We start from the raw sequence: 26,692 nt of genomic DNA on the forward strand, positions 1-26,692 counted from the left end.
GCAAACTATCTATGATATGCGTTCTAGTTTTCTATGCAAGTATGTAAGAAAATGTTTCTTTTCGCTGAGTGACTCTTTCTGCGTGCCGCCTCCTTTTAAGAGCTTACTGATATAATAGATTTAAGGTATAAGATCACTTATTGAGAACCTCCTTTTTGAAGAGTATTCAATTCCTACTATAAACCTACTTTTACTGCAATTCTTAGGGGGCGTAGGTTCAAGCCCAACTGGGACCATTTTTCGGCGACGCCGTCTAAATTCGTTTTCGTTACCTATGCCACGTGACTTCAGTTTGCGAATCAAACTACTTGATAACGCATTATAGATAATTTATCAAAGTGGAAGATTTATGTAACACTCTGCCTGATTGGACGAGAGTGTCAATTTCTTTCACTCTGTTGAATGTGCTACGCTGTGTGAAATGTAGTCAACGCGTTTATCCTAAACGACGCTGTTCACAGTTTTAAAGCTAACTTTGGCTCAGTATATTTAGCAAGAATATTGATATATCTCAAAATGATAAGTAAGTTTAATAAATATGATAAAAACCTGTTTAAATACCAACATATATCAAATTAAAGAAAGAGCTGAATACGGTCTGCGTATCACATGAATAAGGGTGTGATAAGAGTCTTTATGTAGAGAAGTGCACATTAAAAGATTTTCCTTGTTACAATTGTCGTCTGTATATGAAAATGTTTCTTGCTTTTGTGACTTATTCAGATTGCATATTAAAATGAGTACTTGTTTGCTTTGATATATTTGTTATATATTATTTAACTGATTCATTATACATGAATATTTTTCTTTAGTATGGTATGCAAATATTGAACTCAGTTGAAATCTGTTTTATTATATATATGCTATATAATGACTGAATCTCATCACACTGATATGAAGGTATGCTGCATACAGTTTATCTATGTGATATGACTACGGTCAAACTTTGCTTGTATGTTTTGCTTGACCTTCACTTTTTTATAGGTGTGACGTCATTGTCCAAAGATTCATGAATAGCGAATATGCTATTTGTTAAAGCGGGATCAGTTGGCCTATTTTAGAAATAAATAAAAATAATAAATAAAAAAATCCTTTAACTGATTTTTTCTCATGTATTCTAATCAAACTTGATTTGTAGCATGTTTATTAGGCCCGCAGCCAACTTTGTTCAGCTGGGACATTTGACCCCTTTTTGGGGCTGCTAGAGCTAAAACTAGAAATGCCTTTATACAGCGTCTCATAAACAGCTTTGTGGATCTTTGTCATACTTGGTCTGGAGCATCATTATAAGGTCCTCTTCCAAATTTATTTATATAGGAACTTGGGCCCTACTAGGGACCACTATAGCTAAAAGTAGATATGCCTTTCTTCGCATTAACCACTAAAATGTAATGGATTTTTATCAAACTCGATGTGTAACAATATTGTAAGGTCTCCTGATATTTTGTTACAAATGGGGATAGGGACCAATTTAGCTAAAAAATATAAATACGTTTAATGATCTCTTCTCATGAACCGCTTCATGAATCTTCATCAAACTACTGTTGTAATTATTCGTCTAAGGATAAACGAAACAAAATTGCAACCCTACGAAACCTTTGCGAAAAAATTAAAAGAGAACCATTTAAATTGTTAAAGTGCGGTGTTTAGTTTTGCAATTTGAAAAATGTTAGATGAAAGATGAATGTTAGGTGAAAAATTCATAAACTCCTTTCCTTATTACAATTCGCCGACTATCATTTTTAAAGATATTTCTTGTTTCCCTTATTTTCCTTTTTTCTAGTAAGGTTTGTACAAAAACTGAAAAAGATGAATCTTAAAAGTGATTTCTTGGTGTTCAAAGTGAATTTACTGCTTAAACAGAAGGGGTAGAGTTACACATCTTTAAAAATATTGAGTTACATGCAGTGAAAATTCTCTATTTTGCTTTCACTCTTAAATAATATATTGTGGAAGAAATTTAGGTAGGTTTTACGTCTACCCTAAGGTTATTTTTAAATGGAGTAAGCTAAATTCAAAACAGACACAGCATTCGACCTTATTTTTTCAGTGTTGAAGTATGAATTCTGTCTCATTAAATCCGTTTACTTGAGGCACCATAGTAAAAATGATATTAACATTTTTATTGTGTTTTATAATTGTTTACCAATAGTTTAATGTTTCCTTTATTAAAATTAATGGTAAAATGAGTTCTCTGCAAACATTTTGGATAGTGACTATCACTTTGAAATTTGTCTCTTCTTGAACTTGAGGAGATACCATAAGTTATACAAAATTTATAAAAAACGACATAGTAAAAGTTATTTGAAATTTGCAAAATAGTGCAAAACACGGTTACCTTTCAGAATATACCAAGCAAAGGCCATTTCGTAAACATTACTATTAGTGATCTAATACCTTAAAACGAACTTTATTAGTCTATGTTTACACTTGAATTTACAGTTTGCATGTAAAGTGCAATAACCTAGGCGTTTCATACAGACATTCATGTAGTAACAATTGAATTAAAAAAAAACATGGACAAAAATAAGCCCTTCTCGAAGCTTTTCAGCAAAAAGATGGAGATCCTGTACGAGATAATTAAATCTTATACCCATATTTCAACCACTGTGTAAGACAGACAAACGTTTTCATCTAGTCAAATGTATTGGTCAACAGAGCGAGATTAGCTTCCAGAGACACAGAAAAGCTGACTCAATATCTGTTGTAGTTACTGAAAGACGAATATGCTTAAGTTCATCACTGTATAAAATTAAAAGAAAACAATTTACATTTTCCTTTTAAAATACTATTTGACACAAAAGCATAGACTTTCTCTCTGATAGATAAGGTTATGACCTGTTTATGTAATTTTCTGAAAGACTTAATGTAGAAATAAAATGCACAAGCAAAATCTATTGATTCATAAATCGCTTTCTCAGACAACCCTTACATATCTATAGATATTCATGACTAAACTTGTCCTAAAAGTAATACATGTTTGCAATAATGCCAGATATGAAAATATTTAGAAAACTGCTGTACTGATACGTCAGACCGACCTTATTTTTTAGTTATGTGTAGCACATTCTTTGATATATGAACGTTCAGAATCATATGTAACATTTTTACCTTAAAATAAATCATTTTTACTTATCATATTTTGAACATAATATGAATACTGAGATAAACATTTTATGATATTTAAAAAAAAAAGATCAATGACCGCACCTTTTAACTAGATGATTTTCCCTCACTGGCTCCACATTAAGGGAAAATCACACTATCAGCGAAAGTGCAATTATTACGCCAGTCAAATTAGTGATTCTTACGACATGCTATTTTACGCAACTTGGAAATCGGGATGCGCTAATATTTCCACACGCCAAATGTCTGGAATTTCGAATTCGCTAAGTTTTCGACCGGTGAAAATATCCACTTATACAGTATGTGGGGGATATTTTGACCCACACCGTTTTGTCCAAACAGTTCGCTTTGGAGAAAACACACTAGGTTGGTTAGTCACGAACACGACAACCACTTTTAGTTTTGAACAGCCTATATTCTACCTGATGGACAATATCGATATATAACTAAATTTACAAAAAATACAACAATACAAAATGATGACTAAAATCTTAAAAGAAATGTTTTTGCATGAATAAATGAAAAATCGATGTCCTTGCTTTGTTGAAAATGCCATGCGTTCTAAAATCAATGCCTAACAGTAACTAAATTAAGACTCAATTCAATTTGATGACTTTCTAACATTCGATATTAACTGACTTAGGTGAACTAAAAACGACATTTCAATTGATTTATTCCTTGAGACAATAATGAAACTAATACTTTACATAAAATACACTCAAACATGTTACAGATGGAGATACAAAAATGTACATAACAACAGCTTGCCTATTGTATACCTGCTAATTGCTAGCCAGTAATCATACAATCGGCCTCCAATGGAGTAATGAAAGGGAAATCGACATTATAACATACATGTACAAAGATGTTAAAATGTTTAGGAAATTCAATATAAAACACTGACATGATGTTTATAAAGAGAATTAGAAAGTTTCGAACTAAAGGAACATTTGGATTTATTGGTGTATTATTCTTGTTACACGCTTTTCAAATGGTAATTTTTGAATTGATGAAGTAGTAAAGACTAGGAATTAAAGATTTAATGCTATATCATGGTTATATACTGTCATTGTGCTGCAACAGCAGAACACCTTTCGTGATAACAGCGGTTTATATTTATTAACCGGGAAGTTTTTTCTATTTAATGCATCTCGAGAAATGAAATGTCGTAATGAAAGTAGTTTCTTTGGGAAAAATGAAAAATAAAATTGTATTCTTAATTTTACAGTTAGCTTTTTAATATGTTCCTGGCTATTATGAAATCTCACATTCAATGCTTTTAAATACTGACAAAGCCGACTGCCACTAAATTTAATCGTGTTTCAGGTAGATATTGTACATGTGTTGTCTTCATCGAATTGTTAACAATATAACTGTATTTGCTTTGGTCGACCCCATTTTACTGTAAGATTTTATAGATTTATACAATTATCTATAAGGTTGAGACCGGCAGGTACGATCATGATAAACTATCAGGGTAAACTATACATATTGGTAAATATAAATAGCCTAGGGTATACGCAAATTAAATGGTACGTATGTATGATTCTATACATGATGGTAACCCGTCCGCTTAGCTCAATGGGGAGAGCGTCGGTCTACCGATCGCGGGGTCGTGAGTTCGACCCTCGGGCGGGGCGTATGTTCTCCGTGACGATTTGATAAAAGGCATTGTGTCTGAAATCATTCGTCCTCCAACTCTGATTCATGTGGGGAAGTTGGCAGTTACTTGCGGAGAACAGGTTTGTGCTGGTACAGACTCCAGGAACACTGGTTAGGTTAACTGCCCGCTGTTACGTGACTGAAATACTGTTGAAAAACGGCGTTAAACCCAAAACAAAAAATACATGATGGTATACATGATGGTGTACATATACATGATGGTATGATTTTGAGTAATTGTCATTTGAATGTAATTTCCGAAAATGTGAAGATTAGAGAAGGGTTTACATTGTATTTCTGTGACGATACATTTATTCAATATATATATCAATATATCTTATAGAGTTATTAAGGCATCTAAAGCAGTCTAATAGCAGTCAGTTAGAAGCTTATTTTTGTCATGTGTTATGAAACGGTCATAGCAGCCATATTTTGAAATATTAATATTTGGAAAATGCTTGTTATGCTGAAAGATATTCCATTTTACATACCATACGATAAAATAGGTTTTAAACACCTTTTTTTACTATATCACATCGTATTTGGATTAATACCCATTCCAAAATCTGATTGGATGGATACGAGTATAAATACCAAATACCCGATATTGTACAGGCAAGTTAAAACTCAAAAATGGCTAGTAAATTTAATCCCTTTAAAACAGAAGTGTGCCTACATATTTTCTTGTAGGTGACCGCTTCCTGCAAGTGCATCATGCCCGAATACGAAACAAATGCAGTAGCTTAAATAACGACTTATTCAACAATCATCTACGCGGTAATCCACAATGTACGTGCGGTAGTTTGTGTGAAGATGCTGAACATTTCTTCTTTCGCTGTCTGTTATATATAAACCAAAGACTCCAACTGTTTACCAGTACTAGACAATATCATCCTCTTAACAGTAAAACATTGCTTTTTGGTAGTGATTAGTAGTCATGTGCCTATCTTCAGGGAGTGTGACGTCATCATTTTCCCTATATGTTCTATATAAAGCCGCCATCTTGGTCTCGGAGGAAAGAATTTTCTCCGATAATTTTTAAATCAATTGAGCGTAATTAAAATCGTCTGTTATTTTAATTAAACATTTGAATTGTGTATGTATAAGACAACAAAGGTGAATTACTATTATTTAATGAAGACAATATGGTCAGTCTGTTTTTTTAAAAAAAGAAAAAGATAAAATGCTAATTGACATTCCACAGTGTGAAAATAACATTTTTTTAACTTAGCAGCGATAGTTTAACGCTCAGTTGGTCAATAATGTAAACATACTACAGCTATAAAACGACTGACACACTGTATGACACAGAGAACGAAACGGTTCGCCAATTTAGTTTCTACATTTTAAACTTTCCATTTGCAAGTCAATTTAACCATTAAACTTATTTAAATGATATTATAACAAAGGTATTAATGCGGTTGATAATTAATTTCGTCTTGATTTAGATTTAAGTCGTTATTTTATGTGTTTTATAGAGATTCACCCGTTGTTCTAGTATAATTGCAACCAAGTAAAATACTAAATATAGCAACGAGTATCGGAAAACCCGAGGTTATAAATAGTACCCATATTAGGCGTGGGTTACCGCAGTTAGTAGATAAAACAGCGCGCCAACCCGTTCTCGCCGTTAAATGCCATACTATTAAGTCAAAATTAACATTATTCAGGGGGTTTCTTGTATTATAACGAAGTGAAAAGTTACCTTTTATAAAAATTTCATAATTAAACCTCTCTTTATATCGAAATGAGGCATTATTCTATATGATTTATAATATTTATAATATTTAAATTACCACCAGTTGGACGATTTATGTTTACATTGAAATGTCACTGGCGCACGCTTAATATTTTGAACAATCAATAGGTATTAATTCATGTTTATGTCACACGGAAAGAATAAAAGACTGGATAATTGGATAATCGACACATATTTTACAGGTATGTAATGTTTTACATATTTGTTTGAGGTTTCAATCAAGATATGATCATTTTATTGTAGTTTTATACACTTAAAATGTTGATTTTACCCGCGGGATGGGCGTATGTGGGGCGGGAGTCTGTATGTTTGTAACTGATGTATTTAATTTAACAGGTAAAGTAGACGAAAGATATTCATATTTTATTTTCTAAAAGCTAAAAGTGCATCGTGTTACGTTTTTATTACCTTTTAGCCATAAGTGAGTTATTGAAACACATGCTGTAAATACCGTATTGTTCTCTTTTCAGAGCTGCATAGAGGTTCAGTTGAAGGCGTATATTGGTGAGTGCGTTTTAAATAATAACATAATACAGGGTAGATGTTCTACGTTTATTTATATACTTATAGTGCACACATGTAGATAATATGGGTAATAGTAGTAAAGGTTTTGTATACAAGTGCATTCACTCAATGTCACTAGACTTGATCCAGCTATTGAATTTCTTTGGAAAGTACGTCCATTTGACAAACAATTGCTTCTGTTTTCCTTTGCCTCTTGTCTTTAAAATTGTTTCAATCTTCCACATATGGTCAGGATCAATGTTCACCCTTTGCAGTTCGCTTTGATAGAAACTTCCTTTAATTTCTTCCTGCTGCATGCCAGATAACCTATATATAGGAAGAGTCCCTCTGTAGTAACGCTTGCTTATTTGAAATATCTCCCCGCTGTATGTTTGGTCATAAGCGCGAGTAAATATATCTTTCAAGTGTGTTACTCTTACAAAATCTCCGATCTTATACATGTAGCGTTTCTTCGTAGCTTTAGATATCTGTTTATTAGATGATTTGTGAGCAAAGTAGGTCGATAATCTGACTTCTTCTTCGTTAGCATCATTTACATCAGCTGGTGCCATTCCTATTGTTCTGTGAATTGTCTGGTTATAACTGTCGGCTATGTCCTCCAGGATTGGAATATAATTGTAATCATCCTTATACGTAAAGTAGCGAATGATTTTTGACTTTATGGTCAAGTTGGCCCTTTCTGCTATTGAACTCTTTGTTTCATTCTGTGTAGGTAAATTTATGACGCTATGCTTCTTCATCAGCGTTTGTACGGGTATTGCTCTGAACTCCTGACCTAAAGTTGAACATAAATATTATTAATTTCTAAAAAACACACAGACTTTTATATAATTTTCTTGTCATACAAAATGAATATAGGAACATTACTACTTGTAATATGTACTTTTACATAAGACGGTGCTGTATTAAGTTTCTTTAATATGATGTATTAGAAATCAATAAAACAAATACCTTTATCAGTAATAAGTCGTTTGAGAACCCGACCAGACTTTTTCAGAATGTCTTTGAATGCATCTGTTACATCTTGTCCAGTTTTTTGCTTCAGCGGTCTCAACCATACGTATTTGCTAAAGGTGTCGATTACAAGTAATATATATTTGAATTTTTTGTTCCATTTTTTAAATTTTTTCATGTCTATCAAGTCTGCCATCCAAAGATCATCTTTTCCAGCGCTTACGAAATGGTTTCTTTGAAATCGTCTTCGTACAGGCTTGTGTAGACTGTATGATTCTTGATTGTGCAAAAATTTTCTGATCTTGTGCATGCCAATATGATATTTTCCTTCATTTTTCACCACTTTGTACAGCTTTTGTGGTCCACTATAACTAGCTGGATGCGACGGATCAAAATAGATTTTCTTTAAATAGTCCTCCCACGGAGCCATGTCCGCACTATCCAAAGTCAACAACATAAATGAATTGAATGTTCACATGTTACTATATTTATTCAGTATCAGTTTCGTCTTCTTCGCTTTCATCATCTGTTTCTTCGTCCGACAATTCTGTCTCAAACAGTTCTTTAAAGTCAGACTTGTACTTTCGCAGCACACGCTTAATTGCCGATTGAGTGCTTACATTCTTCTGTGTCAATGAATATATGTCTTGTAAAATCTTTTGATGGAGTGTACTGTTTTGAAGTGGCAGAATATACGAATCCAACAAATACTCGTATTTTGTGAAGAATGTGCGTTCATTATACGGCTGAATACGACCTTCTGTCATTTCCTGTGCAGACTCCTTGTCTTCTCCGTCCTGTATAAACTGATTATACAATTTGTCGTACTTATCGTCGTTATAGTCTACAGCTTTTCCCAGAGGGAAAGATATGCCTGATTTTCTCCAACGTCATGTTCCATTTCATTATCACTGCTGTCTTCTATTTTCTTCTTCTTTGGTTGTGTGCTATCGTTATTTGCACACCACCCACGTTTTACGTGTCTTTGCACGTCATGTGAGGAGTCAAACAAAAGTCCACAATCGTCGCAAGCATTTGTATTTTCTGCCATAATTTCACAATTATTTCCTGCGATGTCCACAGTTTGACTTCCGACTGACAAATGATTTAAATCTGATTGCTGCTCGCCTTTTATACAATTCTGGTTCTGTTCTGTTATGTGATTGGTCAATTCAGTTTGCCTTTCGGTTTTTCCTACCCTCCTTGCTACATCGTACTTCAGTCTGTCATGTTTCAGTGTAAATGGTTTTAGATCCACCAACAGATAGCCATAGGGCTGTTTTGTTGCTTTCTCAAAGTTCTTCAAAAAGTAATCAGTTTTACCAGGGTACATCTGCCTCGCTAATGTGATCGTAGCCTGTTAATCTATTGGATTATTGAACAACACTAAGTAATGACAGTTTCTCCTCTGTGTCGGGTCCTTGCTGGCGTACAAATTTTGATTAATAGAAATCACTGACAAAGATCGGTGATGCGATCCCTCTGTTAATAAATCTGTGAATCTTTTGTCCTTTCCAGCCTCCAACATCATATCATCCAGTATCAATAAGTTGTTCAATTTCTGATCAAAAAAGTCATCGTCTTCAATATCCGACGGAATGCCTTGGTGAAACTCAACTCTTGGATAGATTGTCCTTTGAATTTCGGTATACATTGGCTGCCATCTCCTATACAACCAAACTGTCCTTTGTATCTGAGGACAGATCTTAGTGCTGTTATTCTGCAGCCAGTCCTTGACTAGTGTTGTCTTCCCGCAAGCCGTTGGACCTGAAACCATCATGGTAAACGGGTGTTGAAAGACTATATCCTCTGAGGCGTCAGTAGTTTTTTCTTGCGGCTCTGTTTTAAGTAGTTTTCCTTGCGAAGGCGGCGGTGGTATTTGCTGATGTGCGGGTGACGTTAAGCCCTGCGGAGGCGGCGATGGTATTTGCTGTTGTGCGGGCGGCAGTAAGCCATGTGACGGTGGCTTTCCCTGTGGCGGCGGCGGCGGCGGCGGCGGCGGCAACAGCGGATACGCTTCACTGCTCTGCGGATATACTTGACTGATTTCACGGTGTTTGTTTCTTGTGTGTCTCAACATAACATCTCTCCTCGAAAAGTCCTGGGTACAGACAGGATATGTTGTCGGATACATGTTGTTCCAACGCGGACTTAATCGCAAATAAGCCTTATTTTCTTTTTTTGTGCTTTTTAAGCCCTCATTCATAGACTGCCTTCTAAATTAACCAATTAAAATGCAAGAAAGAAAAGCCAATGAAACGTCTTTTTAATGCCTGGATGGCCAGTAAAAAGTCTGCTATTCTGACCAATCAGATGCAATTTTCGGTAACCAATTAGATGTTGGAAATAACATTCACTCGTATATCTTCAAATTAACGTAGCGAGTATTTCTTTCTTTTTCCAGACGTCAAGCAGTCAACATGAAATTTTGTTGCCCCGAGTGTGATTATAAAACAGACAAAAAGAGCGAGCTACTAAAACATCAGCGTTCTGCCAATCACTGGGAAAAGTTCAACTGTAATATATGTGGAAAAGTATTCACAAGGAAGGATAATTTAGACAGACATGTTTACAAGCTCAGTTTTCATTGCTCAGAATGTGGATGTGCATTTAGTCGGGAAGACAATCTTTTCAGACATTTGCGAGACAAACATCAAGTTGGTGGCGTTCGTAAGCGGGCAGGAACATCCACTTCAGAAGCATCAGCTCCAAAAATTAGAAAACTTACTAATGCCATGGAATACTACAATCTGCGTAAAGTCAACGAAAGGATAATAAAAAAGTTTAGGACCAAATCATCGACATACAAGGCCACATTCAAGAACTTGGAAGTTGTGGAATTACAAGACATTTTGACTACGTTACAGGCATTGTTTACTTCCATATTTAACGATATCACAAAAGGGAGTAAGTCAAATGATCTCGTTCGAATTGTTGTGCAAAGTCCAACATTGGATTACACTATACTTATTCCATTTGGACCTGTAACAATCTTAACTGCTGATCGTTTCCTTCAGGAAGTGGAACGTGTTTTACAGTCAAATGAGGATTTTGTTATCAATGAGAGTTTGGAATTCGAAATAACATTGGTAGACATGCCAAGCGGCGGTGCTCAAAAACGGTGCAAATTTGTGAACAATGACAGATTTTTACTGGAAAAGAAATGTATTATTCAGATTAAAAACTCGGACAGTATATGTTGTGCAAGAGCCATAGTTACAGCAAAGGCCAGAATTGATAAACATGAAAAGTTGGAGAGCATTAGAAAAAGTTACGAACCGCAGGGTGACCTAGCCAGAGCTTTACATAAAGCTGCCAATGTAAAGGAAGGCCATTGTGGAATAGAAGAAATCAAACAATTTCAAACAGTACTGGCGGGATACCAGCTACACGTTCTCTCTAAAGAACATTTTAATGCTATGATTTATATTGGACCAGAAGCGGAAAACAAAATATACTTATATTATCACGAGGCCCATTACGATGTCATCACGTCAATGTCCGCGTTTTTTGACACGAAATTACTTCTGCACCACATGTAATAGAGGGTACGACCATAAAGACAAACACGCTTGTAACAACATCTGCTCTTCTTGCCGAAAAGTACACGAGAAGAATGACTTGAACGAGTGGATACATTGCCAAATATGTAACAGATACTTTCAGGGACAGGAGTGCTTTGATCTCCATGCAAAGATTACCTATAAAGGTAATTCAACCTGTAAGACTTATTACAGGTGCGCTGAATGTAGTACGACAATCAAAAGAAAAATGCATAAGAAAGACCACGTATGCGGGGAGCGATATTGTGACACTTGCAAAATCTTCGTCAGTGAAACGCATCAATGTTTTATGATGCCTGAAGAAACGGCGGATGATACGTCAATGTCAGTTGAAGAAGAACTTACAAACGAGGAGGAAACTGCTGAAACGTTCATCTCCTTCGATTTAGAGTGCACACAAGAGGACATGGTAGCCTGTCGTAAAGGATATCTTCCCGACTCATCTGGAATTTGTTCCAACTGCAGCAAAACAATGTGTGGTTCTCTCGAGCACAAGCCCAACCTGTGTGTGGCTCACAAAGTATGTACAAAATGTATACAGCACGATGTCACCAACACAAGCCAATGTAACAACTGTGGTAAAAATGAACATATTTTCAAAGGTAGCTCGACCTTAGACGACTTTTGCTTGTGGCTCTTTTCAGAAGATAATTTTAATACCACAGTGATTTGTCATAACTTTCAAGGATATGACTCATATCCTATTCTTCAGTATCTATACCGAAATGCCATCGTTCCTAAGATTGTTCCAAATGGAGCAAAAGTGATGAGTCTTGTTGTAGAGTCATGCAAGGTTAGAATGATTGATTCAATCAGTTTTATACCCATGGCACTGGCGAAACTACCAGCTATGTTTGGCATTGAAGAATTGAAAAAGGGTTACTTTCCACACCTCTACAATCGAATGGAAAACCAAGGAGCAGTGCTTGATTGCTTACCAGATGTACAATATTACAACTACGACTCGATGAAGCCATCAGACAGAGAAATATTCTTGAAATGGTATGAAGAAAACAAAGACAAGCCATTTAACTTTCAGTCGGAATTGTTGGAGTACTGTAGATCTGACGTAGATATACTTAGACGAGGTTGTTTAACCTTTCGGGATAACCTAATGAGCATAATAAACATTGATCCATTCGAGCAATGTATTACAATAGCCTCTGCGTGTAATTTAGTTTTTAGAACTAACTTTTTAGAACAAGATTCTATCGGCATTATTCCACATCACGGATATAAACCGGAACAAATGCAATCAGTTAAAGCGTTGCAGTGGATTAAATATCTGTCGCATACCCAAGGGCACCAGATTCAACATGCCAGGAACGGTGGTGAAAAGTGCTTAGGGCCATACATGGTTGATGGTTACTACGAGACTATCGGGGGCGAAAAGGTCGTATTAGAATTTCATGGAGATTTTTGGCACGGAAATCCGACAAAGTACTCCAATTCTACAGTGAATCCGGTGAGAAAACTAACCATGGGTGAACTCTACCAGAGGACACTTGATAAGAAGAAATACTTAGGGGAAAATGGCTATACGTATGTATCAATATGGGAGTCAGAATTTGACCAGCAGTTAATCGGAGATCCTGTAATGGCGGAATTTATCAAAAACTGTCAAATTATAACACCTTTGCAGCCGAGAGACGCGTTCTTTGGAGGACGTACAGAAGCATTTACACTCTACAAAGAAGCTTCATCGGTAGAGACAATCCAGTACTACGATGTCACGTCTCTTTATCCTTTCATTAACAAAACCGGAAAAGTACCATTGGGTCATCGTACCATCATCACAGAAAATTTTGAAAGTCTTCAAAACTACGAAGGCCTGATTAAATGCAAAGTCATTCCACCACGTCAGCTGTTTCACTCTGTTCTACCATGCAAAGTCAACGGCAAGTTGCTATTTCGTCTATGTAAATCGTGCGCAGACGTTAAGAATGAAGGTACGTGTACTCATACAGATGAACAACGGTCTTTTGTAGGAACGTGGGTAACAGATGAACTACAGAAAGCCTTTGAAAAAGGCTATCAAATCGCGAACATCTATAAAGTCTGGTACTTTGAGAACGTGTCGCAATACGATCCCAATACTATGAAAGGAGGCGTATTTACTGAGTATGTAAATACCTTCTTGAAACTGAAGCAGGAAGCTATCGGTTGGCCATCGTGGTGTACAACAAAAGAACTAAAACAGAAGTATATTACACAAACCCATGAAAAGGAGGGTATCTGGCTTGATTATGAAAACATACAAAAAATCCCGGCATGAGAGCCTTAGCAAAGTTGATGCTGAATTCGTTTTGGGATAAATTTGGACAACGTTCAAACATGTCACAAGTTGAAATCATCGACGATCCTGCCATATTTTTCGATAAATTGACCAGTGAAAAAGAAGTCACCTGTGTTAATTATGTTTCAGACGACCTGGTTGAAATGAGATGGAAATATAAAGACGATTTTGTGGACACTAACGCAAAAACAAATGTCATTATAGCTGCTTATACGACTGCCCAAGCCCGTCTAAAACTGTTCAGTTACTTAGAGCCTTTAGCTGAAAGGGCATTATACGCGGACACAGATTCGGTTATATTTGCCACAAAGGAGGGTGAATGGGTGCCTTTCCTAGGTGATTATCTCGGCGATCTTACTGACGAAGTTTCAGGAAACGCTATAATAACTTTCATTACTGGAGGTCCAAAAATCTATGCATTTCGCTTGAAAAAGCCGGATGAATCTGGAAAACAAACACATTGTAAAATCAGAGGAATCACACTCAGTTACAGAAATTTACAAACGATCAATTTTGATGTAATGAAGACAATGGTACTTGATAGTTCCAAAGAATCAATAACAGTCAAGGATCTTTTCAAAATTAGTAGAGACAGAAATAGTACAAAACTTTTAACTATGACATAAAACAAAGATTACAGACTAGTGTTTAACAAGCGAGTCATTCGTGAAAACTATATATCTTATCCGTATGGATTTTAACTGATATAAAGACAATATTGCTTGTACAGAACATTGGCAAAATAGACTATTTCCCTGTTGGACAGTGAACAATGTGTTTATTGATTGAGTGGATTAAGTGTAATTGTAAATAATAGATTCAATGTTATGCAATTAAAAATTAAGAGGTATATTGAACTTCTTTCTATGTAAATAGTTTTCATATATATTACACATTAAGATTTTATGTTGTGTATCGTAGTCCTAATAAAAAGAATATAAACTGTATGCTGTTTCTTATTGATCTGTGTCTTAACATTGATCAGCTATACGACTGTACATGTATACACTTGTAACAGAACCCTTACAGTTGGTATTATGTTTATATGACCCTTGCATCAACCGATATAAGCATACTATATAGAAACTCAACAGCCTAGCATACCGGGTGGACATGTACTGTTACCAGTACATTTGGATGGCCCTATTAGCATTCTTAATCATGTACGTATTGCGTGATTGATCTACTTTTAAAACGCATTTCATCAAAACTCCACTCTAATAGCAATTCAATTAGCCAAGCAATTAATATGCCATCAAACATGTAGCGTAGCATTGTTTTACGGTATTGATAACGTCACGCTTTCAATGTACTGAAAGTTTCCTCCTCTGAAAATTCCCTCCTCCGAGACCAAGATGGCGGCTTTATATAGAACATATAGGGAAAATGATGACGTCACACTCCCTGAAGATAGGCACATGACTACTTTGATTATTTAACCGATGAAGAAAATTCTACTCTTTTCAAAGAATTCCAGCGATTTATAAAATTAAGTACTTAGTCGCTGATCTCAATCAAAACAGTAAATTCCGGGGGCACACGAGGCACGAGAATCGAGGTTGATCAGGTTTCAAAATCCTCATTAGTCTTTTATTTCTTTCTTCAGCTTTTTGTTATTCTTTATTGAACTAGACATTTTTGTTTTGTATTTTTTTTGTATCATCATTCTCTGTATAACAATATATGTTTATATTTAATTCTAGATCCATCTGGTACCTTAATCTACTCTTGGGGAAGGGCAGTCGCTAATGTTGGGAGAACTTGTGACCCAACCCTTTTACTTATGATTTCAATGTATACTTTTTTAATTCTTATTAATCTATGTTAAAATAACGCATGTGTTTATTTGTATTATAAACATGTATCGTTTGCAATAAAATATGTTTAAACTAAAAAAGGGGTATTATTTTGACAAAATAAAAGGTAGAGCCATGTTCCAAAGACATGTGTTATGTTTGAAATCATTTAGCCTGGAAGTTTCTGAAAAACGCGCCCAATGTAAAACTTTATCCTTTCGCGACGCAGACGCCGACAGTGCAGTACTAATTGAAAAATTTCAAATAGTCGAGCAAATAAATGAATGTTTGCTTCGATTTTCCCTTGCAGATATAGACAGTCAGGTCAGAAATCTTACCTGAGGTAACGGCAGCCAGATGAGACGGAAACGGTATTCCATCCATCTAGATTTAGCTTAAATTTGCAAAAGAAAGTAAATGGTTATGAGACACATTATTTGTCGTCTTGCTTTAAAAGTAATTCAACATTAATTTTATATATATAATAATGTCAGTAATATGCATATGATATGGGATAAACCTCGCTAAGTGTGCTGTTTGGGCCATTTTGCCTCAAAATTGTATTTTTATGAGTTTTGCCTCACGGGTATCAACGCTAATTTGAAGAATTTTCAAAATAACTGTGGTGAAGCTATCAGACATTGAAACAATATCACTCCGTAAATAGAATGAGTTGCATAACATTTACAAGATCATAAGCAAAGCGTACACTAAAAAGAAATTTAGTGCCAAACCTAAAATTTTAAATCTTAAGCAGTGCTTCCGCTTCTTTTCCTTCATGCATTTGTTAAAAAGAATAGCGACATCTGTAGTTTTTCAACGGTGAAACATTTGTTTAACTTGTGTTATGGACCCTGATATGGTGCTAAAATTAGTAACGCTTTTCAAAATATTTATTTTATATCATTTGTCAAAAAAACAAAAATAACTATATATGGAAGGCTTCTGTTTAATTACATATTAAATGTATCTGATTTAATTAATATTTAAACTGTTGACAATTTTTGCCATATTAATGTAAATTTTACAATATTTCTTTTGACGGAGTTGTTTTTTTGTTTTGTTTTTTTTTTGCTGACAAATGGTCTTTTTCATTTCTTATACCTGTACATGAAAAGAGTTCCTAGAAGGGTTACTCAGTAATTCAAATCCTTCCTTGTTTCTTATAAAACGGCAGTTAAGATGTTATTTACGTAGCTTTATAGAACATCACTTTTTTTCACTTTTTCCTACACCTACATTTCATAAAAGTTCTATGGTAATTGACGAAACAATCTAAAGAAAACAGGTCGTTTAATAGTAGTAAAATGACGGTCAGTGGTGGTTTGCTACCCTAAAAAGACGCATTACAATGAACCCCTACTTTCAGTTTCGATAAGAAAATCTTGCAAACGTTAGGGTATAACATGAAAAACGTCAGATTTCATGCAGAATGCATTTTGGAAATAAAAAATGCATGTTTTAAGATGTATCTGTTTCCTATGGACTTCTTTCCATTTCAAAATGGAAGCACACTTTTGACCGATCCGGATAATTACATGTGAATTGCAATATCAAAGTCTATGTTGGAATTCAAAGTAAACGAATAACTGTTAAGGTAGTTCTGCACGTTTGATAAACCGGAAGTGATGGCCTGACGCCATTTTACCGGAAAACGTAGAATAAAGACTGGATTCGGCGTACGGAACAGAAAATCATTTTATGAATTAATTGTAACCTGTGAGTAAATTTATTACAATGGTACTGTTGCTATATTGTAAAGTCAAAATATGATATTAAAACATATCACATGTTAAATAATTAAAAATAACGTCCTAAAATTAGCGTAAAATGTCCGGTTTACTTTAATCATGGTCAAATATCTCAAAAATAAGCACACGGACCTATATATTTTATTTCATCAAATTATAGGCCATGTCTTTATTTACAACTGTGAGAAGTTTCATCAAAATCTACATTGTAGAAAAATTTTTATTCGCGAAAATGTTAAGAAAGTTATGATTTTCCCATAGACTCTCATTATGAAATATTGCGTGAGGTCCCTATTTTTATATGTCTAGCAAAAAATCAAGCACACGACCTTATCTTTTTTATTTGTTTAATTTTCTAGGTATATTCTGAAGTTTTGAAAAATCAGTGTTTAATCAAATTCTACATTGTAGAAATAATTTCGATCCAAACGTGCAGAACTACCTTAATGCCAATGTATTTAGTAAAAACACGGAAGCTCAAGGTAGATTTAGGTCACGTTTTTCTACGATGAATATATGTTTTATTCGTTTTTCTATTGTAAAGAAATACGTTTTGGAAGAAACGCAGAATATTATACATTCATTCAAATTGTAACAATTTCTGGGACTGTATTTGTACTAAGAAATATCGAATTAATGTGTGGATGTTCAGACATTGAGTATCTTAACGGGATACTATATGCTTTTTTCTGTAAGCCTGTGAACTTCCAGATTCTTCAGCTATCAATAAAGCCTGGTGATGAAGTACTAGACACTGAACGGAGTCGCATAACATTGCAGTCCGTCCTGATGAGAGTGTGTTCTACGAGTCTGAGTGGAAAATCAACAAAGTTATGTGCATAGTAATAATAATAGTGTTTAGTTACAGGTGTTAGTGTACGTAAATGATGGATTGCTTAATATGAAACTATATTTCTAAAGATTACCAGTTACTAATTAAAGAATGAATTAAATATAGATATTTTATAAGTCGGATAACTGAGAGTTTAGGGTAAAAGTTACCAATGATGCCTTCATGTGGAAGTGAAAATTTTTCTTACATGTTTTTTTTAATGGAGTATTGTTATGTATGCAATTTTAAGTACATCTTTTTTATAGTGAAAATGTATAATGTATTTTGCATTTGTGTAGAACGTGCGAGAATATGAATTATCAATAATCGGGAATTCTTATCAAACATCGGAAAAAATGAATCTAATTTCAAAAAAAAAGAACATACAATTGAAATTTCTATCTCAATGTCACTCCAAATGCCACAAAAGAAGTCGTTCCATATTTATGACACTTCACCATGCGTTCAAAAAATTATCAAATTTGCATATCGGCCAAGGCGTTTCGGAATCGCATTTACCTTACAAAACTTAAGTTACGGATTTTGTTTGGTAATGCTATACAGACGCTCTATTGAATAGGTAAAATGTAAGTTAAAGTAGAACAGATAATCACCTCTGATCTATCGGAACAACGAAGCCAAAGTTGCTATCAATATTTCCTGTATCTACCTAACAGTGTTTTGTTAAAATCTTGCCAGTGTGAGATAAGCGAAATGTAAACGTACCCTCAGGTACCAATTGAAGGTATAACTTTTTTTACCCCAGTTATCATTCAACGCTCTATGAAAGTTATACAGGTGCCATAGTAGAAAAGTGTATTTTAATCATTTACAATTATGTGTTTATTTAGCAAATAATCAAGGCCTTCGAGTTATTTATCGTCTGATTTACCACGGTTCAGAGTTCAGATGCGTAGGTATTGAACCACGAGGGCGTTAGGCCGAGTGGTTAAATACTGAAGCATCTGAACGATGAACCGTGGTAAATTAGACGATAAAGAACAAGATGGCCTTGATTGTTTTCATTCTGACATGCACATTGATATATTTTAATATATATTATACTGGACTTCGTTTACGCGAGGAGTAATGCATCGAACGTCATGCGGCAGTATGACGTCATAATTGACGTCATAATGCTCTCTTACCGGTCCGCGCGGCAACCATTGTTTATCGCAGAATATATAGAGCTTGATTTTCTTCTTTGTTTAACTGGAAATCAAATCGAGTCATGTTAGAATGGTATTTATATTCGATTTTGTTAAGTAATGTCATCAATGAAAATGGTTTTATCTTAATTACTTTCGTTATATGAATCATATGTTGAGAGATATCTTAATAACTAACTGCCACTAAAAGTCTATTACACAGGGAGGTTAATTTATCAATACAAAATATCTTAACAATAAATAAAAATGTATTTCTTCTAATTTCTTTAACCCTTACCCTGCTTAATTTCTAAAATGAACTGGTCCATCATTAAATTTGGCCACTACCACTTAATATTCAAAGGGTTGTGCATTGAAAATTTTTTGAATGAATAGCGAACAGTACTGGTCGCAAAAGCTGAATCACATGTCACCAGCAGGCTAAAGGTTAAGGCGAAATATATTAGCACGGATTTGTCTTTTTAATTTAGGGTGAAGAAAAAATAATGTACAGTCATTGCTTGTTATGAAGTTGATATGCAATGAAACTTGGATTCCTGCAAAGCTTTTGAACGTCAGAATCTGGATTGATCGTTTCATACAGTGCATACGTTGGTTTAAGAATTCGAACACCGACCGCATGCTAAAGAAAGCATATACTTTTCCTTTTAGCAACTCATAGCCTAAATGAATTCCAAAACAAGTTAACCTTGATATTTCATTGAACAGAAAGAGTCTTAGAAATGGTAATAAAATTGAATGCCACGCATCGGTCATATGATACAGCTTTCTGGTCTTTTATAATCATTGTAAGTCCATTATACCTATTATTGTATTAGATTCAATACCAACAAGCTCCTATTATTTGTTCATTAAATTCGCTTGAACCAGTTCAGTGTTTGACACCAGAGTTGCTAAGATGTAACATATTGTCTTCTCCCGTGAATTTGATACAACTCACGTTTAAGATGGGGTTAAAATATGTTTAACGGAACAACATTATCTGAATAGCTTTGTGCTTCTCCGACCATAAGTTTACTTTGTATTTATGTTGTTGTATTACATACTACATTTAAAAAGACTTTTGAAACGCATATAAAGATTTTTTCTCGTGTCAACAATAGTTAAAGACATGACAATGGCCAACATTTTTCTTACTGTTTGCCGATGGAAAGTATGTAATCATAATTAGTACAATGTTCTTTACTTGCATACGATGTTTTTATATCATCTAGTCCTATGGGATTATAATGTCCGTTTTATAATAAAGGCACTGACCTCAAGATTTTGGCTTTGACGATCTTTCTTTAGAATTCAAGTTTTGTCATTTTATGAACATTAGAATATGAGTTTTTCTTTCTAAACTATCTCAAAAAATCAAATCGAGAAAAAAAATCGTCGCCGCGGCTTAAAATATTTTCCAGCGGTCTTGATCAATATACCAAAGTTGGTTATATATAATTTACCGGTAGTTAATACATTATAGGCAGTTTACCTCCGGTTTCCTGTTACAAATCAATTTTGAATAGAAACATAAAGAAAAGCAATTAATTCGTATATGTTTCCATAACCTATAATCTGTCAGTAATTAAGTTCCAGGGCCCTTATAGGAAATACAGCAATCATTTATTTACTAATATTCTTGGTTTTGTTGTCGCGCGATCTGGAGATCTTTGACTTTAAGGGATAATGGAGGTTCGATTAAGTCAGTGCTAGAGGGCGTGAGAGGTGTTCTCATCTCGTTACTTACTTCTCATGAACAGAGTTGGTCGAACGGGTCTGCTATCAGTATTTGCTTCGTTGTGTTCAAGGATTCTGGAAGACAACGAAGTTTCTTACATAACCTTCAGCTACCTATGCCAAAAAAATGTCAGTTGGAAATCACTGATGTAAGCACGGGCTGGAATACCTTCTCATTGATAGACCTTGTGTAATTTAAATGGTCAGTGAATGGACTCAGGATGAATTAAAATTGCTTGATCATTGATAATTGATCCGCATTGTTCAAGAATGTGAATATTTTGTGTAGCACATGAACATCCTTTTGGCGTGATATGAAATAAAACAAAGATGTTATATGATTGTCAGAAATACACATGTAACTTTGGTAGAGGAGTAAACCCGCAATTTAAAATGAATGTTACCTGTAATCGCATGAAAATCTTGTATAATCATCACAGTAGGACTACAATGGAACCAGCTAAACCAATACGGTAACATTAAGAACAGAGAAATGTTGACCTAAGTTGACCTAAATAAAATCTGTAAAATAATCGTTCAGAATCATAGAATGCAAGCAACCAAGCAAAACAATAGCAGACTCGATTTGATCGAGTCTGTTTATGAGAGGTTATGGAATGTGCAACACCCCTCACGCCACCTAGCATCGGTTTAAGCAGAAAAAGGGTTTTGGGTTGATTCCATGATCCTAAAGGATCAGAAAATATAACAACACTGGATCCAAGTACGGATGCACATTTTACAGCCGAATCACGGCACTTAAAAGACTAGATAAAACATTAAAACTGTTACATTATTCTCCCCAAAACTGTTCCTTGACGATAATTTGATTTATCTGATATGAAAGACAAAATAAGAGACAAAAATTCAGTACGACACTTATGTATAAAGTCTCATTCAGAGTCTAAACGTAAAAGAAGATATCCAGTATTTATTGAACCGTATAAATGGTGTATTGTTTAATGACTATTATATTGAATAATTCTTTTCGTTAAATACAAAGTTCCCTTTTTGCATTGCCAAATCTATTTATAAATGTTTTATTGAAAAGAGCACCGATTATCTGTTTTCGGCGTATAGTATTAAATTTCCAAGATTGCCGAAGTTTTATCATTATGAATGGTTTATACATAAAATCGAGGTAAAGTTAGAGCGTTTGAAAAACATAATATATTCAGCATTCAATCTAGACAAAAAGTGACGTAGGCATGTCCGATTGTGTCAGCGCCAAAGCTTTTAGACTATAAATAAGCCAGTCTTTAATATTGCACTAAACCAAGGGAGTGGGAGGAAAGTGGGAGAAAAGGGTCGGATGAAGCGTCGTGTGGAGAAGGGATTAGAAGTTTGATTTGTCAGTATAAAACAGTTCTGTGTAAGGGTTCATTAGTCTACAAGGATTCTGAGGAATATTCATTGACTCTTGGATTTGTTTTATTTGCGACAGATTGCACGAAATATTAAGATAAATTGAAGCTAGAAAAATAGTCCGATTGTATACATGTGTCGTGTTGTATTTGATAGCAGGGGTTTGAATATATATAAGTTCAATTTGCAAGGAATTAAGGTATTGGACCCCTAATAGTAATGTTTTAAAAATGGGATTTGCTTGGTGTATTCTTAAAGTTGACCATCTCTCGCACCGTGTTGCAAATTTTAAACAACTTTTTCCGTGCCGTTTTTTGTAAATTTTGTATAATTTATGGAATTTCCTCAAGCTCACTATTGTTAAACAGTTATGAAACACAAAATAAACCTGTAAATATCATTTTTTCTAGGGTGCCTCAAGTAAACAGATTTAATGAGACAGAATTCTAACTCCAACATTGAAAAATTAAAGTCAAACCCAGTAGGTCTGTTTTGAATTTTGCTCACTTCTTTCAAAACTAACCTTGGGGCATAAGTAAAACCTACCTGCATTTCTTCCACAATATGTAATCTAAAGAATAAAGGCAAAATAGAGAACTTTTACCGTATGTAACTCAGTATTTTTAAAGATGTCTAACTCTACCCCTCCTGATTCAGAGGTAAGTTCACTTTGAACAGCAAGAAATCGCTTATAAAATGAAAATGTTCCGCCTTTGTACAAAACATCCATAATAAGTCTTAAAAAGAAGTAAAAACTTACTAGAAAAAAAGGAAAATATGGAAAAAAAATTTTGGTCCCAGTGGGGCTTGAACCCACGCTCCCCTGAAAATTGCAGTCAAAGTAGGTTTATGGTAGGAATTGAATACTCTTCAAAAAGGAGGTACTCTATTACGGGTCCAATACCTTAACAACAGCAGACGTCTGTGTTTTTTCAATTATTTATTCAACACCTTTATATATTTTATACCTGCACAAGACTTTTATATATTTTTATACCTGCACAAGACTTTTATATATTTTATACCTGCACAAAACTTTTATATAATTTATACCTGCACAAGGATTTTACTGACTTTATATATAGCGTCGGCAAATATGAGGATTGCTAATGATTACAAACAGTTTTACACGTTAAATAAATAGATAGTAGATCATTCATTGCTCTTATTTACCATGATATGTAATTTCGTTAAAAGGTAGATGATTTATAGCCTATTCTAACGTCACAATTTCAGGGTCAATTAAAAGCAGTATTTCAGAATCCGAATCATCCCCAGTAATCATTAATCCCATTAATTAGAATTTATGTCCGGCCAACGAAAAGTTGCCTGAAAATAAATGATTATCGATCGTTTGACCTAACTGTTAATAATATATCATATGTCAAGTTTGCATTTAATGGAACACAGTGTTTTGTTTAGGCGTCAGGACTACCGTCACTAGTATAAAATTTCTTATTATAGGCATGTATTGCAGTATAAATTGACATTTAACAAAATGCGTTTGTATAAACCAGTGTAAATTGAAACGAATGCATGTATACATGAGTTATGTAAATAATTCAGTAGGCGCTATTTGTTATCTGTTCTACGCTTGAAAGATGTCGGATGATGTGAGATATAGAACAAAAATAGACGTTGAGAGCAGACAAAGATCTTCGCGTGAAACAGCATCCAGCAGTTCTGACATGTCTGCATATAAGAGTTCTAATGAAGATTCCGTGAGATATAAAGGTAGTAAGGAATCGTCAGTCTACAAGAGCTCTGATGAATTTTTCGAGTACAGATGTGACACTTGCAGCTCAGCAGGGGATCATTTGGAAGCCGAGGGATTTTGTATTGATTGTGGAGCGTAACTTTGTGGTACATGTGTTATAGAAGCCACTCAAGAGGCAAAACTACAAAACACCATAAAATGCTAAACAAAGATAATATGCCAAGAAAACAAGTTCAAAATTGCGATCCTTGTAAATCAGCCGGTGAAGAAGTGAAAAAATAGAAGCCATAGGTTATTGTAATTACTGTAGAGAGTACTTGCGTGGAAGCTGCTTCAAGAGCCATTCAAGGAGTTAGGCAACTAAACATCATATTTTTTTGGACAAAGATAATATGCCTGAAGAATCATACCGTGCCGTTGCATCTTCAATCGCGGAAATTGATATTCACAAAGAACACACGAGGTATCAGACGTCTAAAGAGGAATATAGTAACGCCCAGTACATCAATGTGAAGGAAAAGGGGACGCAAAAGACTGTTACATTGTAGGAATGTCTCTAGTGTCGAACCATAAACTGGTTTTAGCGGATTAAAAAAAAACATACCATTGAAGCTTGTTGACGTTGAACGTAACGTGATAAAGGGAATACTGGACTTGGAATCTGAATCATATGGACTCACAACTGTTTCAAAGGACGAGGTAGCTGTATTATTGCCCAGAATTTATGTCATTCAAATTGTAACAATTTCTAGGACCATGTTCGTACAAAGAAATATCAAAGTAATGGGTCTATGTTTAGACATTCTGTATCTCAATGGGAAAATATATGCTTCATTCTGTCAGCCTGTTTATTTTCAGATCCTTCAACTATCAGGTGCAGTATATAAAACGATCAAGCCTGATGCTGAACTACTAAAACACTGCATAAATCCTAATGAGAGATGTAGTCTATGTTTATGACGCGGCAACCAACCCATTTTCGTGCATAGATATGAATGGGAATATGATATCAATATATCGTGAAATTGGGATGCCCAAGTGTATCGTCATTTCTCCTTTCAGATCAGTCTATCTCTGTAACTGCAATCAGAACGTCATTTACAAGATGTCGCTAGATTTAAGAGAAGCTCCCAAGATACTAGAATATTGCCCGGAGCTTCCACAAGCAATGTGTTTTAACTTTGCCAAACAACGTCTCTACATCAGCAGTGCAAGTGAAGCTTGCAATCATTAGGAGTGTTTAAATAGCAGTAACTAGATACAGGTGCTAGTAATGGATTGTTTATTACAAAAATATACTTCAACGAAAGCATACCAATTACTGATTCATAGATATTTTGCAAATAGGATGATTGAGAGATTAGGGTAAAAGTTACCCTAGCTGCCTTTATATGTAGGTAAATATTTATAGCATGTTTTTTTTTCTTTTTTTTTTTTGATTGAGTATTGTATTGTAACTTCACAGTGAAAGTATCACATGTATTTTTCATTTGTACAGAACTTTCTATAAACGCATTGGATTATGAAATTCTTATCAAATATATACTCGTAAAAAGACAATGTAAGCATGGTCACATTAAAACGCATTATAAATGTATTAGTCTGATATATCAAACTTTAAAAAAAAATCAATGTAACATAATAGTTTTGTGGCACTATGAAATTCATTTAAAAGAGATGAATGTTCAAACAAAATCACAGCTACATTATATCCTGAAATTATTCTAAATATGTATAAAGCCTGATATATCTCACGGCAAATGAATTTAATGTTAATCTAACCACATTTTAACAGCACGTACATGAAATGCTTTAATATTTCCCATTATCTGAATATTTATCAGAAGTTAATCATGAATTATAATGAAATTTGTAAAAATGATCCTTTTGAAGCAAAGAATGAAACCAAGCGGAATAAAACATGACTCGGTTTGATTGAGTCTGTTCGTTAGAGGTAATGAAATGTGCACCATAGAACCAGCTTACACAATAATTAAACGGATTCCATGATATCAAAGGACCAGAAAATATAAAGACACTGAATCCATGTACGGGGATACTTTAACAGCAGCCAAACGGAACTTAAAGATTTCTGTTGATAGTTAGTGAAATCTGTTAAAAATACTTTGTAAGTCATGTTTACATTTATAACCTTAAATTCTTTTCTTTTAAATACTTAAAAGTATTCTGTCTGACAGATCTGACAACATCCTTTGGAAGATTATAATGTTACTTTCTTTGCCCCTTCAAAGAAGGTTGGGTATACCGGTTGGTCTGTAGACCAGTCCGTCTCCAGATGATAACTTAAGAACGCTTAGGCCTAGGATCATGAAAGCTGATAAGGAAGTTGAACAAGATCAGCAAATGGCTCCTATTGATTTTGAGATTAGTAGGTCAAAGGTCAAGGTCACAGTGACCCGGAATATGTAAACGATTTACGGATGATAACTAGAGACTG

At 34.6% G+C, this 26,692-nt stretch overlaps 2 protein-coding genes across 2 annotated transcripts in view; both read left to right on the forward strand.

Moving 5' to 3' along the window:
* Positions 1–26,692, forward strand: part of LOC128546059 (uncharacterized) — a 160,238-nt gene that overhangs the window by 23,250 nt on the left and 110,296 nt on the right. The gene's annotated exons all lie outside the window — the stretch shown is intronic.
* LOC123563108 (uncharacterized) lies at positions 6,561–13,874 on the forward strand. Its single transcript, XM_045355700.2, has 3 exons — positions 6,561–6,729; positions 7,018–7,051; positions 10,431–13,874. Exon 3 carries the CDS (start codon positions 11,510–11,512, stop codon positions 13,862–13,864), a length of 2,355 nt encoding a protein of 784 aa, XP_045211635.2. The 5' UTR covers positions 6,561–6,729; positions 7,018–7,051; positions 10,431–11,509; the 3' UTR covers positions 13,865–13,874.

This window comes from Mercenaria mercenaria, chromosome 18 (assembly GCF_021730395.1).
Source record: "Mercenaria mercenaria strain notata chromosome 18, MADL_Memer_1, whole genome shotgun sequence".
NCBI lineage: Eukaryota > Metazoa > Mollusca > Bivalvia > Venerida > Veneridae > Mercenaria > Mercenaria mercenaria.